Source organism: Myripristis murdjan, chromosome 3 (genome assembly GCF_902150065.1).
Source record: "Myripristis murdjan chromosome 3, fMyrMur1.1, whole genome shotgun sequence".
Lineage (NCBI taxonomy): Eukaryota > Metazoa > Chordata > Actinopteri > Holocentriformes > Holocentridae > Myripristis > Myripristis murdjan.
In genome coordinates, this window is record NC_043982.1 from 46,782,149 (window position 1) to 46,795,743 (window position 13,595).

General features: G+C 44.2%; 1 protein-coding gene across 1 annotated transcript in view; it reads left to right on the forward strand.

Moving 5' to 3' along the window:
- The window catches only part of LOC115356955 (troponin I, fast skeletal muscle-like), a 4,143-nt gene extending 1,174 nt beyond the window's left edge, over positions 1-2,969 (forward strand). The window contains exons 3-6 of the mRNA XM_030048276.1: positions 351-479; positions 588-677; positions 1,865-2,041; positions 2,845-2,969. Coding sequence (XP_029904136.1) covers positions 351-479; positions 588-677; positions 1,865-2,041; positions 2,845-2,931 — 483 coding nt within the window. The 3' untranslated portion in view covers positions 2,932-2,969. The remainder of the gene's footprint in view (positions 1-350; positions 480-587; positions 678-1,864; positions 2,042-2,844) is intronic.
- The last annotated feature ends 10,626 nt before the right edge of the window (positions 2,970-13,595 follow it).

The following is a 13,595-nucleotide window of genomic DNA, read 5'->3' on the forward strand; positions in this document are numbered from 1 at the left end:
GTTTGGTAAATACTGTGTTGTTTTCTTTTTATTGTTATTTTTATTTTCATTATGAAGTGAAGGAAACACTCACACACTCTCTCTCTCTCTCACACACACACACACACACACACACAGAGCACAGAGAGAGAAATGAGTTCACACAGTCAACAAAAGCTCATTGGTAAAAGAAGAAAGAAGTGTGCATATGTACACTATGTGTGTGTGTGTGTGTGTGTGTGTGTGTGTGTGTGTGTGTGTGTGTGTGTGTGTGAGGACGGTCCTGGCAGCTGTCAGACCTAACCTCTCCTCTGCTCTTTTCCCTGCCCCTGATGTTTGGCTGGACGGTCACTTCCTGTCCCGCCCCTCAGAGCCTGCTGCTGCAGGTGGGCCAGGCCCTGCTGGAGCAGGAGGCACAGGAGGCCGAGGAGGAGAAGAGGAGGTACATGGAGGAGAACTGCCCCGCCCTCTCAGTCCCCACCTCCATGCAGGAGCTGCAGGTGAGCCCAACAGCAACAACAACAACAACAACAACAACAACAACAACCCTCACCCGGCCACCAGGCAGAGTGACGCCTCTCTCCTCTAAACCGTCTCTGTCCCTGCAGGAGCTGTGCAGGAAACTCCACAAGGAGATCGACCTGGTGGACGAGGAGCGCTACGACACCGACATCAAGGTGTCCAAGTCCAGCAAGGAGGTTTGTCCCGCACTTCCTGTCACACCACTTCCTCTTCCTGTCACCCAGGGACAGCTTCCCCCTCCAGGTGTCTGGAACTGGACCAGTGTTCAAACTGTCCTCGACTCTTCAGCGACACAATCAATCTAAAGCCTGGAAGTCCGTCAGACAGACCGGCTCCAGAGGGTGGGACTCGGCTCACGTCGCCCTGCGAGGGCGCTGGAGCCGCTGGAGAGCCGGGGGGGAGAGGAAAAAAACAGATGTTCTCTGAGATTAAAGTTATAAAAGTATGAGGGGCGGGGGGGGTGGGGGGTGGGGGGGGGGTGGTAGAAGGATGTTTAATTTACCTTAAGTTTCGGAGGTAACTTCCTCCTTCAGAAAGGTCCAACTGACAGCCGGAGCGGCACCTGTCAGATCCGGTAGACCTGACCTGACCGGGTGGCCGCTCACTGTGCGGTGCTGGCCGGCACCAGGTCTGCTGGATCTGACAGGTGCGCTGCGCACACAGAATGCCGTACTTTCATTACAAACCGACTTTTGTTTATATGCGGTTGCAGCAGCACAACGGACACAACACAGACAACATGGTTGATTATTGATTGCGCAACGCGGCGATTTGCCGGTAATCGCACTGCGCGCATGAAATGATTTTGCGGAGGAAGGAGGAAAGTTGCATGATTTACACTGTATCCACGTTCACGCTGCGTGCGTGACCGTGCATGTGCTCGTGCATGAACGCTCGGGCACGGTACAAACTTTGTGATGTGAGTAGCCTCTAATCCATTCATTTCATTGGATAATATGCCGGTGGGGTGAGGGGAAGTCCCTGATTGATCAAAGAGATTCTTCTGATTGGCTGAGCCTCTTGTAAAAGTGGCCCAGCCGCCGCAGCCTCTGCTCTGCAGGCATAACTTATCAATCACAAGTGGCTTTAACGTGTGAATTTCCCAGTCTGGGATCAATAAAGTATACCTATCTATCTATCTATCTATCTTTTCTCAGGCTCAACAGATAGATCAGAGATAAACAGAACCGGTTTTAGTCAAAAGGAAAAAAGGCTCTTGATGATCACTTCAGCGTGAGAAATCGGAGGTGTGGCGTGAGAGAGTGTGAAGCCAATCAAATGCGTGAGTCTCACGGCCAATGCGTGAGAGTTGGCAGCTCTGGGTATGTGTGACCTGAACGTAACGCTCCTGTGCTCCTGTCAGATCGAGGAGCTGCGGACCAAAGTCCAGGACCTGAAGGGGAAGTTCAAGAAGCCGGCGCTGAAGAAGGTCCGCATGTCGGCCGACGCCATGCTGGCCGCCCTGCTGGGCTCCAAGCACAAAGTGTCCATGGACCTGAGGGCCAACCTGAAGCAGGTGAAGAAGGAGCTCCGGGAGGAGGTAAGGAACCCTCAGACAACCACAGCCTCGTCAGGGGTCAGGGGTCAGGGGTCAGAGGTCACATGGCTGGAGATCTGACATTTCCCATCCAGCAGCTCTGACCTCTCATACTTTTTGTTTAATAAATCCAAACATGAGCAGGTGAACAGTGTGACGCCACCATGTGGACAGAGCGTGTCAGTGTCACACAGGAGCCTCAGCAGCTGTGAACATGAGCTCCTTAGCTAATCATTAGCTTGTATTTTAGCTTGTATGTTAGCTTGTTAGCTAAGTAAACATTACCTTCTTAGCTCATTAGCTAATGTTCGATGAATCCTTGGTTAAGGTGAGGAAGCTTCAGCTAGCAATGTTAGCTAGCAAGCTAACATTAGCACACAAACTGGTTTTGCTTGGATGTGGATTTGAACTGGGGTCGCCCCCTGCAGGCCTCGTCACGTCACTGCAGCTTCATCCTTCATAACACCCTGCAGGTTTGAAAGTGTGACGCTGACACGCTGCCTTCACACCAGGCTGGTGTGTGTGTGTGTGTGTGTGTGTGTGTGTGTGTGTGTGTGTGTGTGTGTGTTTGTTGTTGAGGGAAGATTTGTTTTGCTGGAGTTCTGCACCTGTTGGTGATAGGCCACGCCCACCAGCGCACTCCCATTTGGCGAATCAGGATGGAAAGTTACTCAGCTGTGAACCAGCCTGTCTATCTGCCTGTCTGTCTGCCACTTATGTAAATTTCACGGGAGGCTCATGGGAGGTGGTGAGCGGTCACTTCCTGTGTGTTTGCACGTGCTCAGAGCGTTTGTGTGTCGCTGCAGGAGAAGCAGACGGCCGACTGGAGGAAGAACATCGAGGACAAGGCCGGCATGGACGGCAGGAAGAAGATGTTTGAGACAGACGCCTGAACGCACCGCCGCTGCCCCTCGTCCTGTTTTCTACTGCGTGATGACATCATGATGACCTCATGATGACCTCACGCATCACTGTGAACCTGTCTAAATATTCATGTTATGTTTATATAAAGGATGGAAAATAAAACGTCTGCTGTTCTTTTTTCATGTTCCTGATCGATACTGATAGAAGTTATTATTTTCACTGTTATTATGTTTTCAGGATAAAAGGATCACACTGATTTTAGTATTTTTGTTTTTTTTTTATTTTAGGTGTTTTGTTGTCACGCAGCCAAATCCTGGTGACGTTTTACTGGAAAGAACTTCTGTTCAAAAATGTTTGAATGTAAAAGAATGACTCTGGTTCCCAGTAGGGATGCGCATTTAGATTAATTTTATAACCGAGTAACCTAGCCTGGGCCTACTCGAGTACCCGAGTAATTAGGTTAAATGGGGACACATAAAATCGTTCATATACAGCGCATCAATATACCCCTGTTTAATCGAGGAGAAAACTTTTTTCACAGTCATCGTTATCTTGGTGGTAGACTGCTTTCATGTTTTATCCATGTCCGAGTAGGCTAAATAAAATAAACATGTATAAAGGCTCCCTGGTGTGCGTGGTTGAATCCATTTATTAAATAAATCGGTCTCAACCAGTGTTCACGAAGCTGACGGAATAAGCAGTCTTCGGTGTGGATGCGCATAGCTAAGTAGGTACCCTCTCTCTGAAAATTGAAAATGTATATCTATCTAGATGTTAGACTAAATAATTTATTTGCTAGCTCAATCATGTTGTTACTATAGAATATCCGCTGGAATTTTTTTTTTCATGGACCGATAGTTATAGCCTACTTCTGCCGACTTCTCAGTCATTTTTAATCTAACAGGTGCCATGACAGCGACACAGCTGATCTTTATCTACAACCAACTTATATTAACAGTTATATTTAAATACAGGCTACTGCTTTCCAGTGTCGGCACCACAACAAACATCTGTCTTTCAATAAACTCACCGGCAGATGTTTTATTTCAGCTGGGGCTGCGTTACTCCAATTTAACGTCAGCTCCGATTAATGTGGCTAAGCAGCAAAAGTAACAGTAAGCAGTCACATTAAGGCTGAACAGAGTTATATAATTTCAGCCCCACCTTTCGGAGGCTTTTGCTAATTACCTTTTCAGGCTGTTATCAATTTACCTCTGAAATAAAGACGACAGTTTTCTCAGATGTGTTGATTTATTAAATGTTCACTTCAGTGTACAGATGCAAACGAATTGACAAATTAATTAAATCAATGGTCCTGGCAACTCATAAAGACTAAACAAATTAATAACGATTAATAGGCTGATTAATAACTGATTACATTAGCACATTAATAACAAGAAAAAAGCTGTAGCCGCACATCTCCGTGGAAAATCTTACAGGTAGCCTACTGTCCGTGGTGCTGACTCCGCATTTCATTCTCTATTGTAGCCTAGAAATTAAAGCCCCATAAAATTCACGTAGGATCTGGTTTAGCTCTTCTTTCCTTAGGTGAGAAATCAGCTGTTTGCCCGGTGTTTGTCAGGTAGTCTTGTAGACATTTGACGGCCCAAGACGTTGACCGGGCCGTACCGGCTTCATTTCCTGACCTCTCCAGCTGATCCAGCTCTTCACTCGTCACTCTCACGTATCTCTCCTTTTTCTCTTCTGTCTTGTCTTCCTCGCTCAGCCGTTTATCCAAACTTAGGTCGCCAAAGAAATCAAAATTGACAACCAAACGGTCCATTATGCAGGCGAACAAAGCTGACAGCGGCTTTTGATGCGGGTTTCAGTGAAACGTTTTGCGTTGCCATGGAAACCACACAGACTCAGGAAATAGCTAATATTGCGGGAGGAGTAATATGTTCAGTGATTAGGTTTTTTTTTTTTTTTTTCCATTTAAGCACGGCTAGCCGTGCTCAATTGCTCATTTGAGCACATTCTAAACGTCTGATTGACCAATCAGATTGCTCGGTCGGATCTACCTGTTCTATAAATGTAGTTTGATCCTAAGCTGGACTGGGCACTTTTGTATGCCGCGGATAACCGAGTAGTAATTTGTAACCGAGTAGCAAATTCTCCCCTCGGATAGTCGGGTACCCGGTTAACCCCGCCCATCCCTAGTTCCCAGGGAGGCATCCCAGCATGCTCTGGGGCAGCCTGGGCAGACATGATGGTGCCGCTGTTTGTCCACCAGGTAGCATCATCTGACATGTTTCAGTAACTCCTCCTTTCCAAACAGGAGAAGGAGGAGCGACATGAAAACATGTTTTGGTTTGGGTTCATTCTGGAACCGTCCAGAACCTGTCAGTTCAAACATCAGCCTCCAATGATCAATGACAGCAGCAGCAGCAGGAGTAGAGGTACTAGTAGTAATAGTAGCAGTAATAGTACCAGCAGGAGTAGTAGTAGTAATAGTAGTAGCAGCAGTAGTAGTAGTAGTAGTAGTAGTAGTAGTAGTAGAAATAGTAGTAGTAGTAGCCGTAATAGTAGTAGTAGTAGTAGTAGAAGTAATAGTAATAGTAGTAGTAGTAGTAGTAGTAGTAGTAATAGTAGAGCTAGTAGTAGTAGTCACAGTAATAGTTGTAGGAGTAGGAATAGTAATAGTAGTAGTAGTAGTAATAGTAATAGTAGCAGTAGTAATAGTAGTAGTAGTAGTAGTAGTAGTAGTAGCAGCAGTAGTAGTAGTAGTAGTAGCAGTAGTAGTAGTAGTAGTAGTAGCAGCAGTAGTAGTAGTAGTAGTAGCAGTAGTAGTAGCAGTAGTAGTAGTAGTAGTAGCAGCAGTAGTAGTAGTAGTAGTAGCAGTAGTAGTAGTAGTAGTAGTAGCAGTAGTAGTAGTAGTAGTAGCAGCAGTAGTAGTAGTAGTAGTAGCAGTAGTAGTAGCAGTAGTAGTAGTAGTAGTAGCAGCAGTAGTAGTAGTAGTAGTAGCAGTAGTAGTAGTAGTAGTAGTAGCAGTAGTAGTAGCAGCAGTAGTAGTAGTAGTAGTAGCAGCAGTAGTAGTAGTAGTAGTAGCAGTAGTAGTAGCAGCAGTAGTAGTAGTAGTAGTAGCAGTAGTAGTAGTAGTAGTAGCAGCAGTAGTAGTAGTAGTAGTAGCAGTAGTAGTAGTAGTAGTAGTAGCAGCAGTACTAGTAGTAGTAGTAGCAGTAGTAGTAGTAGTAGTAGTAGCAGCAGTACTAGTAGTAGTAGTAGCAGTAATAGTACCAGTAGCAGCAATAGTACCAGTAGCAGTAATAGTACCAGTAGTAGCAGTACACTCCTGATAAAAATCTTAAGATCGGTTGAGAAATTGCAAGAATTTATGTTTTGCACTGTTGGATCTTAAGAAGGTTCTAAGTAGAGCTTCAAAATGCAAAAAGAAGAAATGGGAGTGAGACAAAAAAAAATTTGAGTAAGCAATTTATTGCAGACAACCATTAAACTGAAACAGGCTGTTCATCAGCTGATCAAGAGTTTAAGACCACAGCCTTTAAAAGCCCAAATCTTGGTTAAAATGTGGATTCAGTGTCATTTTCTGTCAGGAGGCCACACTGTCATGACCTCCTGTAGTAGCAGTAGTAGTAGCAGTAATAGTAGTAGTAATAGTTGTAGTAGTAGTAATAGTAGCAGTAGTAGCAGTAATACTAGTAGTAATAGTAGCAGTAGTAGTAGCAGTAGCAGTTGTAGTAGTAGTAGTAGCAGTCGTAGTAGTAGTAGTAGTAGTAGTAGTTGTAGTACTAGTAGTAGCAGTAGCAATTGTAGTAATAGTAGTGGCAGTAGTAGCAGTAGCAGTTGTAGTAGTAGTAGTAGTAGTAGCAGTAGTAGTAGTAGTAGTAGTAGTAGTAGTAGTAGTAGCAGTAGTAGTAGTAGTATAATTTAATAGCTCAGAGTTTTCCATAGTGATGCAGAGCAGGCGTCATGAAGGATTGGTGGACAATGGAGGATTAGCGCCCTCCTGTGGCCGTCAGCTCTCACTTTCTGAAAGAGCAAACTGAATAAAGGAGACACATGAATGAATGAATGAATGAATGAATGAATGGATTCAATATCACACTCTGCTTGGCCAGATACCTCGATATTGATGCTGTGATGACAGAGGGAAGCTGCTTCCAGATGTTGACACACAGGAGATTTTTGCTGATCAATCAGTAATGTGGACACGATGGCCGAGCAGGTAGAGACAAAGAAATCAACAGGTGGAGCAGTCTAACAAGTTCAGAGAATTGCATTCCTTTACTGTAAAACCAGGAAAAGACAGCACTTCTGCATTATCGTGGTGTTACAATATCTGAAATACCAGATACCTAGATTCATATCACGTTATATCTGCTGTGATACTGTGGTGTTTTCTTATTATGGATTATTCAGAGAACAGAATTGTGTACCATAATAAACATTGATGTGTATCACAGTGAATCACAGAACAACATCAACTGACACGTAACAGAAAATCAAACTGACATGGGAACATCAAATCTGAATTTGAGCCAAACAGCAGCAACAAGAACCTCTGTGTCTTCCAGCAGTCTGTACTGAAACAAGATGTGTTTGGAGTTCCTCCTGAATGATGGACCATTTTGTCTCCAGTTCATCGTCCGGTTACTGTTGAACAGGTGAGCTCCCCTTCCACATACACACATACACACACACACACACACACTGCACTACTGGTAGATAACACATAAAGACTGGAGGGAAGGGGTGATCCCATAAGGCTGGATCAAGTCTGACAGTTCCTGAGACCCAGGACCGGGAGTCAGGTTCTGCCACTTGGTCTCATGGGTTCACACTAACCCTGAACCTCCGGTGGAGTGTGTTGTCCCCCAGGTTTTGGGTTTTTTTCTTCTATTGTTTAAACTGTTCATATAGTATTTTTCTACATTCCTTGTTTATAATGTTTATATTGCTCTTTGGTACTTATTATCTGTATATAGTTTATAGTGTAAATTATGCTTCATATCTTGCTATCCACTTTGCTGCTGTAATATGTGAAATTTCTCCACTGTGGGACTAATAAAGGAATATCTTATCTTATCTTATCTTATCTTATCTTATGTCCTCTAAGATCTGCACGCCTGCTAAAACTTCTGCTACACACGGTGCAGCTGAACGCTTTCTCTCCTGTGTGGACTCTCATGTGAATAAGCGCTCTTTCTTTGTAAAACTCTTATCACAAACTGAGCAGCTGAATGGGTTCTCTCCTGTGTGAATCCTCATATGACAGTTTAAGTCACATCTCTTTGTAAAACTTTCACCACAGATGGAGCAGACATATGGTTTCTCTCCTGTGTGGGTTCTCATGTGTGTGTTTAAGTCACATTTTTGTGTAAAATTTTTGCCACAAACTGAGCAGCTGAATGGTTTCTCTCCTGAGTGAAGTCTCATAAAGCCATTTGTATCATAAATGATACACATTTTCAATTCTGTTTTTCATTTTCAGTTTAATCAATACTTGACCAAAATACTGTTGTATACCTTTGAACACTTCCCCTGTTCACCCTGGATCATACCATTGGCACTTCACGTACATATCATATATCATACACCAGAAAGATTGTGTAATAACATATTTTTTGATTTTTTTTTTTATATATATATATATTTTGTTATAGGACTAAATAAAGGGTTCAGTTTCAAAAAATTGGAATTTTCTGCCAATTCTTTCATAGTTCAGGCTTTATAGGGTTAAGTAACCTTTCTGTGTAAAACTTTTACCACAAACTAGACAGCTAAATGGTTTCTCTCCTGTGTGGGTCCTCATGTGAATGTTTAAGTCATTTTTCCATGTGAAATGTTTCCCACAGACTAGACAGCTAAATGGTTTCTCTCCTGTGTGGGTCCTCATGTGAATGTTTAAGTCATTTTTCCATGTGAAATGTTTCCCACAGACTGAGCAGCTGAATGGTTTCTCTCCCTTGTGCATCATCATGTGTCTGTTCAAGTTTCCTTTTCGTTGAAAGTTTGTCCCACAAACAGAGCAGCTCCACAGTTTCTCTCCTGTCCTCTTGCTCACAGAGCAGGAGGATGGTTTCTCTCCAACATCACATGTGTTCTGACTGGGATGGATTTGATTTGGTGTGTTTGAACCTGACTGAGGTTCTCTGGTCTCCTCCCAGTCTTCACTGTCCTCAGTCTGAGCCTCAGAGGAGTCTGATGTCCTGTCATCACCATCATCAGCAGCTGCTTCCTCTCCATCGGCTTCTGTTTTCATCTGGTCCTGCCCTCTCTGACCATTTCCTATTTACCTTCCTGGAAACATTTCCTTTCCCGCCGGTCGTTTCCACCTCGGCTTGTAGCTCCTGCTGCATTAATGCCTCAACCACTGCCACGCTCTGACCTGCTTCCTGCTGCCCGCAGCTCGTTCACTGATCAACAAGTGTCTCTGAACGAATTGACGGACCTTGTAAATTCTACCCTGTGTACTGAGTTAGATGTGGTGGCACAATTAATTATACATATATATATATATATATATATATATGTAAGGTAGTGACATAAAGTGACCGCTAGGTGCTGCTCTCGCCTTGTTTTTGTTTTTGTGCCACTTGCCATACGCACTAGTTTTGTCCCGTGCAGGGCACCGTATTTTCAAAATGCTTCGCATTGCTCTGCAAGGTAAGCTGTGTTAAAACTGCAGTTCGCAGAAAGCATTGAAATCTAAGAACTAACACCACCCATCCACCCAATTTGTGTCGGTAGTTGAATGTTAAGAAGTTTAAGTGCAGGTTCATGTGAGTTTCAGCGGCAAACTGATTAATCCGTGTCGAAATTTAGAAACCGTGTTCTTGCCATAATTTTGGCTAGCTGTCCCAGTGTTAGCTTAGTTGCAGCTCGCCCAGGTGTTTTTGTTGGTCACGTGTGTTTCAGTTGATCTGCTGTCTAGAAAAGACATATTGAATCAATCTTTTATTTTGCACTTTGTGTAATACTAAAAAAAAATGCTTCGTATTGCTCTGCAAGGTGTCTGAGATGACTGCTGGTTCCAGTGAAGGCAAAATAAAAGTCTCGACCGCATTAAAAGAACCTGGCTCCGTTTCTCTCCCACAAGACACACCCGCCCTCAACACAACGCAGAGTCACTCTTCTCCACCCGGGCGTGCAGGAGGGTTCCTGTGATACCGCCGGGGCCGGGGAGCGAGGGGCCATCAACTCGCTGGGTTACATATGTATATATATATATATATGTGTGTGTGTGTGTGTGTGTGTGTGTGTGTGTGTGTGTGTGTGTGTGTGTGTAAAATAGGCATAAACACTCAACTCCTTGGTTCAATAATGTGTTGAAGCAGGTAGGTATGTAGGAAATTTGAATGTAACTTAAATGCCACTAAACCCGAGCATAACCCTAGTTTTTTTTTTTTTTTTTTTTGTAAATCTTACTCATTCTGCCTTTAATCTTCTAAATCTGTCACTTAAGTCTTGCACTTTACCCTGCATGCTTAGAATGATTGTGATTGGGCCACGAATTCAAAACCCTAAACTTGACCCTGAAGCCTTAAATAATTACAGGCTGATATCAAATCTCCCAAAATTGCTTCAAAACCATATGTCCTGTGTTCCAGTCAGGCTTCAGGTGTTTTCACTCCACTGATCACACCAAACTGTTAAAGAGCCTGGATGATCTGGCTGGTGTTGGTGGCCCGGTGCTTTCTGGGTTTATATCTTATCTGTCAGAGAGAGAGCAGTGCGTCTGAGTGCCGACAGCTCAGCTGTGGTGTTCCTCAGGGGTCGGTCCTTGGTCCTCTCCTATTTTCCATCTACATCCTTCTGGCTGATATCATCCGCAGCTATGACATGAACTTCCACTGTTAGGCTGACGATACTCAGATCTCCATCCCCATCGAGCGTCTGTGTGAAGGTAAAACTGGGATGTCCTTACACTGCCTGATGCTTAACGCTGGCAGACTGACATATTGGTCACTGGTCCCCTCACGCAAAAGCACTTTTCAGTAATCTTACCCTAAACTTAGACTTACACTTAGACTTTCTTTATTGTCATTGCACAAAAAAAACACAGCAGTGAGTTTTTTGCAACCAAATGTTGTTGCTTCGCTTCCAGATTACAACAGAGATGGAATTGTGGGGCAGTTTAAATGAATAAAATATAATCTACATAACTAGTGCGTAAAAAACAAGAGCTAAATAATAATGAGTGCAAGAAAGAATAAATAGATAAAACAAAATAAACAGTGTAAACAACAGAATAAACAGTGTAAATCGTAGCAGCAGGGTGGAGAGTATTTCACAATAGAAGGTAATTCTCCTCATCCCAGGGGGTCTCCTGGTACAACACGTTCTCACTCCCAGTGCGTCAACAGCCTGACGAACGGTCAGGGTGCCTTAGTGTCACATGCCGACTCATCAGGCACCCGTTTCTCGTCAGTTTTCGATGAGTTGGGTAACCTGACAGACGTACATAGAACTCCCACAACGTCTGAAATAGACGCCACGGGAAGCATTTGGGGCGTCAACTAACTCTTTGTTGTCATGGTAACGTGACGTTTTCTGTGTCACACAACGTGCTTTTTATCACCTCCGCAATCTCACTAAAATTAGGCTGCTGTATCCAGTTCTCTTCATAGATCCATGGAGCCACAACGCCTGTCTGTGTTCCGTCTGTGTTCTTGCTGCTGTAGCCAGTGATGCAGAACAGAGCTAAATGGCAGCTAGCCAGCGTTAGCCAGCGTTGTGTTGTCTGAAGTTGCAGTGTGTTTTCGAAATGCAGCCCATGTGCTGTGAACCTGATGAAGACGTTTTCTTCATTTGCCTGGGTTTTGTCTGTTTGTGTGTGTTTTCTTCAGCTGCAGTGTGTTGAGCTCTCAGGGCCACAGCAGAAAACCCTATTTTTAGGGCCTGTTATCAGGAGCCCTGTTACATTATATCAATGACCTCAAATCGTGATCTGTTCTCAGACAACAAGACTTTGACTTTTTCACCAAGAGTTCTCATGCCTCCAGAGAAACAGCGTTTTCTCTGTGTGTGTCTGTTCTCCTGACACTCAGACACAAGGGGGAAACACTGCGCACATCAACACTTCAGTGTGCACTTCCTGTAGGATTTAAAGTAACTGAGACTGAACAGACGCTGATAAAAACGACATATAAACACAACTCCAGCTGATTGACAAACTATATCATTTCTTGATTATTAACACATTTAGTCATAATGTTAGAGAAAATACAACTTCTACGTTTTCGTTTCTTGTTCTTGCCCACTTAGTGGAAAGCTGCACCACAAAACCAAACCTCATTCAAAAATCCGTGAGTTTTATCTCTGTGATTCTCGGCAGAGCCGCACATTTTGGTGACACACACCGTGGTCAGTGGCAGAGGACGATGTGAAAACTTGCAGCCGAAGTCGCCAGCGGTTCCTAACGATTTGGAAAAATGTGTTAAGTCCTTCACTTTGACCTGTTTTAGTTCCGTTTGCTGACGAACAAGGAAACGTTGAATGTTTGAATGGAGTTTGGTCTGCGGGTCTCCCCGCACACAGAACGCGGGGCCTATAACCGCAACGGGCGAAGCAGCGCAATAAACAGCTGGATCATCTGTCATCGTCCATATTCAGCATAACGTTCATGTGTGGCGGCAGAAGAACAGACACACTTTTACCTGCTGGAAGCTCCTTCAGCTGGAGAAGCTGCAGCGCAGGTTTCAGCTCCATCTTGTTTGTGTTTCGAGCCATCCTGTCTGGGCTTGTGCACATCTTTCTCTGAACTACAGTTGGTTCTTCTTCTTCTTCTTCTTCTTCTTCTTCTTCTTCTTCTTCTTCTTCTTCAACCACCTACTGGATTTTAACAGCTCTATGTTGCAAAATACACTCAGTGTCACTTCATCAGCTCCACCTGTACAATCTAATCTAATCCAACCCAACTGTTGTGCCATAAAGTTTCCTCTCCTGCTGCCTATAATGCTCAGCTTTTCTTGTTGCCCCCCTCCCCTCCTCACATGTATAAATAGGGAGGACAAAAAATGAGAAACCCCTCTCAGTATAATGCAGTCCAGTAGCAGACCTCTGCAAACTACAACCTCAGTAATAAACACCTCCCCCCCCCCCACACACACACTGTTATTATCCAGTTCTCCTGAAATGCCTCCAGCTGCAGCGTCCTGCATCATCTTAATCCTTCCTGATGTTCTCTGTATTTCCACAACAAAACTGACAACCATGGCAATGGACGTCAAAAATCCTTTTTGTCCCTGCAGATGTTTTGACCATTCCCTTGTCTTTTCACCTCTGGTATCTTTTGTACCGCCACCATGTCATCACTTTTCTCCATTTTCCATTTTGGAGTATAAGATAATCCTTTTTGTGCTCTCATCTTATTCACATTTGCTTCCTTAACCTTTATTGGACACTGCTGACCCTGCATGGTGTCTCCCATCGCAGTGCACGCACTTTGGTTGCTCTTTACAGACACATTTACCACATCCACATCCACACCACACCACATCCACACACCACACCACACCACATCCACACACCACACCACACCACATCCACACACCACACCACACCACATCAGCAACACGTCCATGTTCCTGCCGGCATGAGGAGCTCTCTCATACGGCCTCGCCCTGCAGCTCTCATAATCACAGGTAGGCTCTTTCAGCCAGTCCAGCACTCCGACTGACTGTCCTTCTCCCCGTCTTGGAATCATGTCATCCTTCTGACCTTCATCACA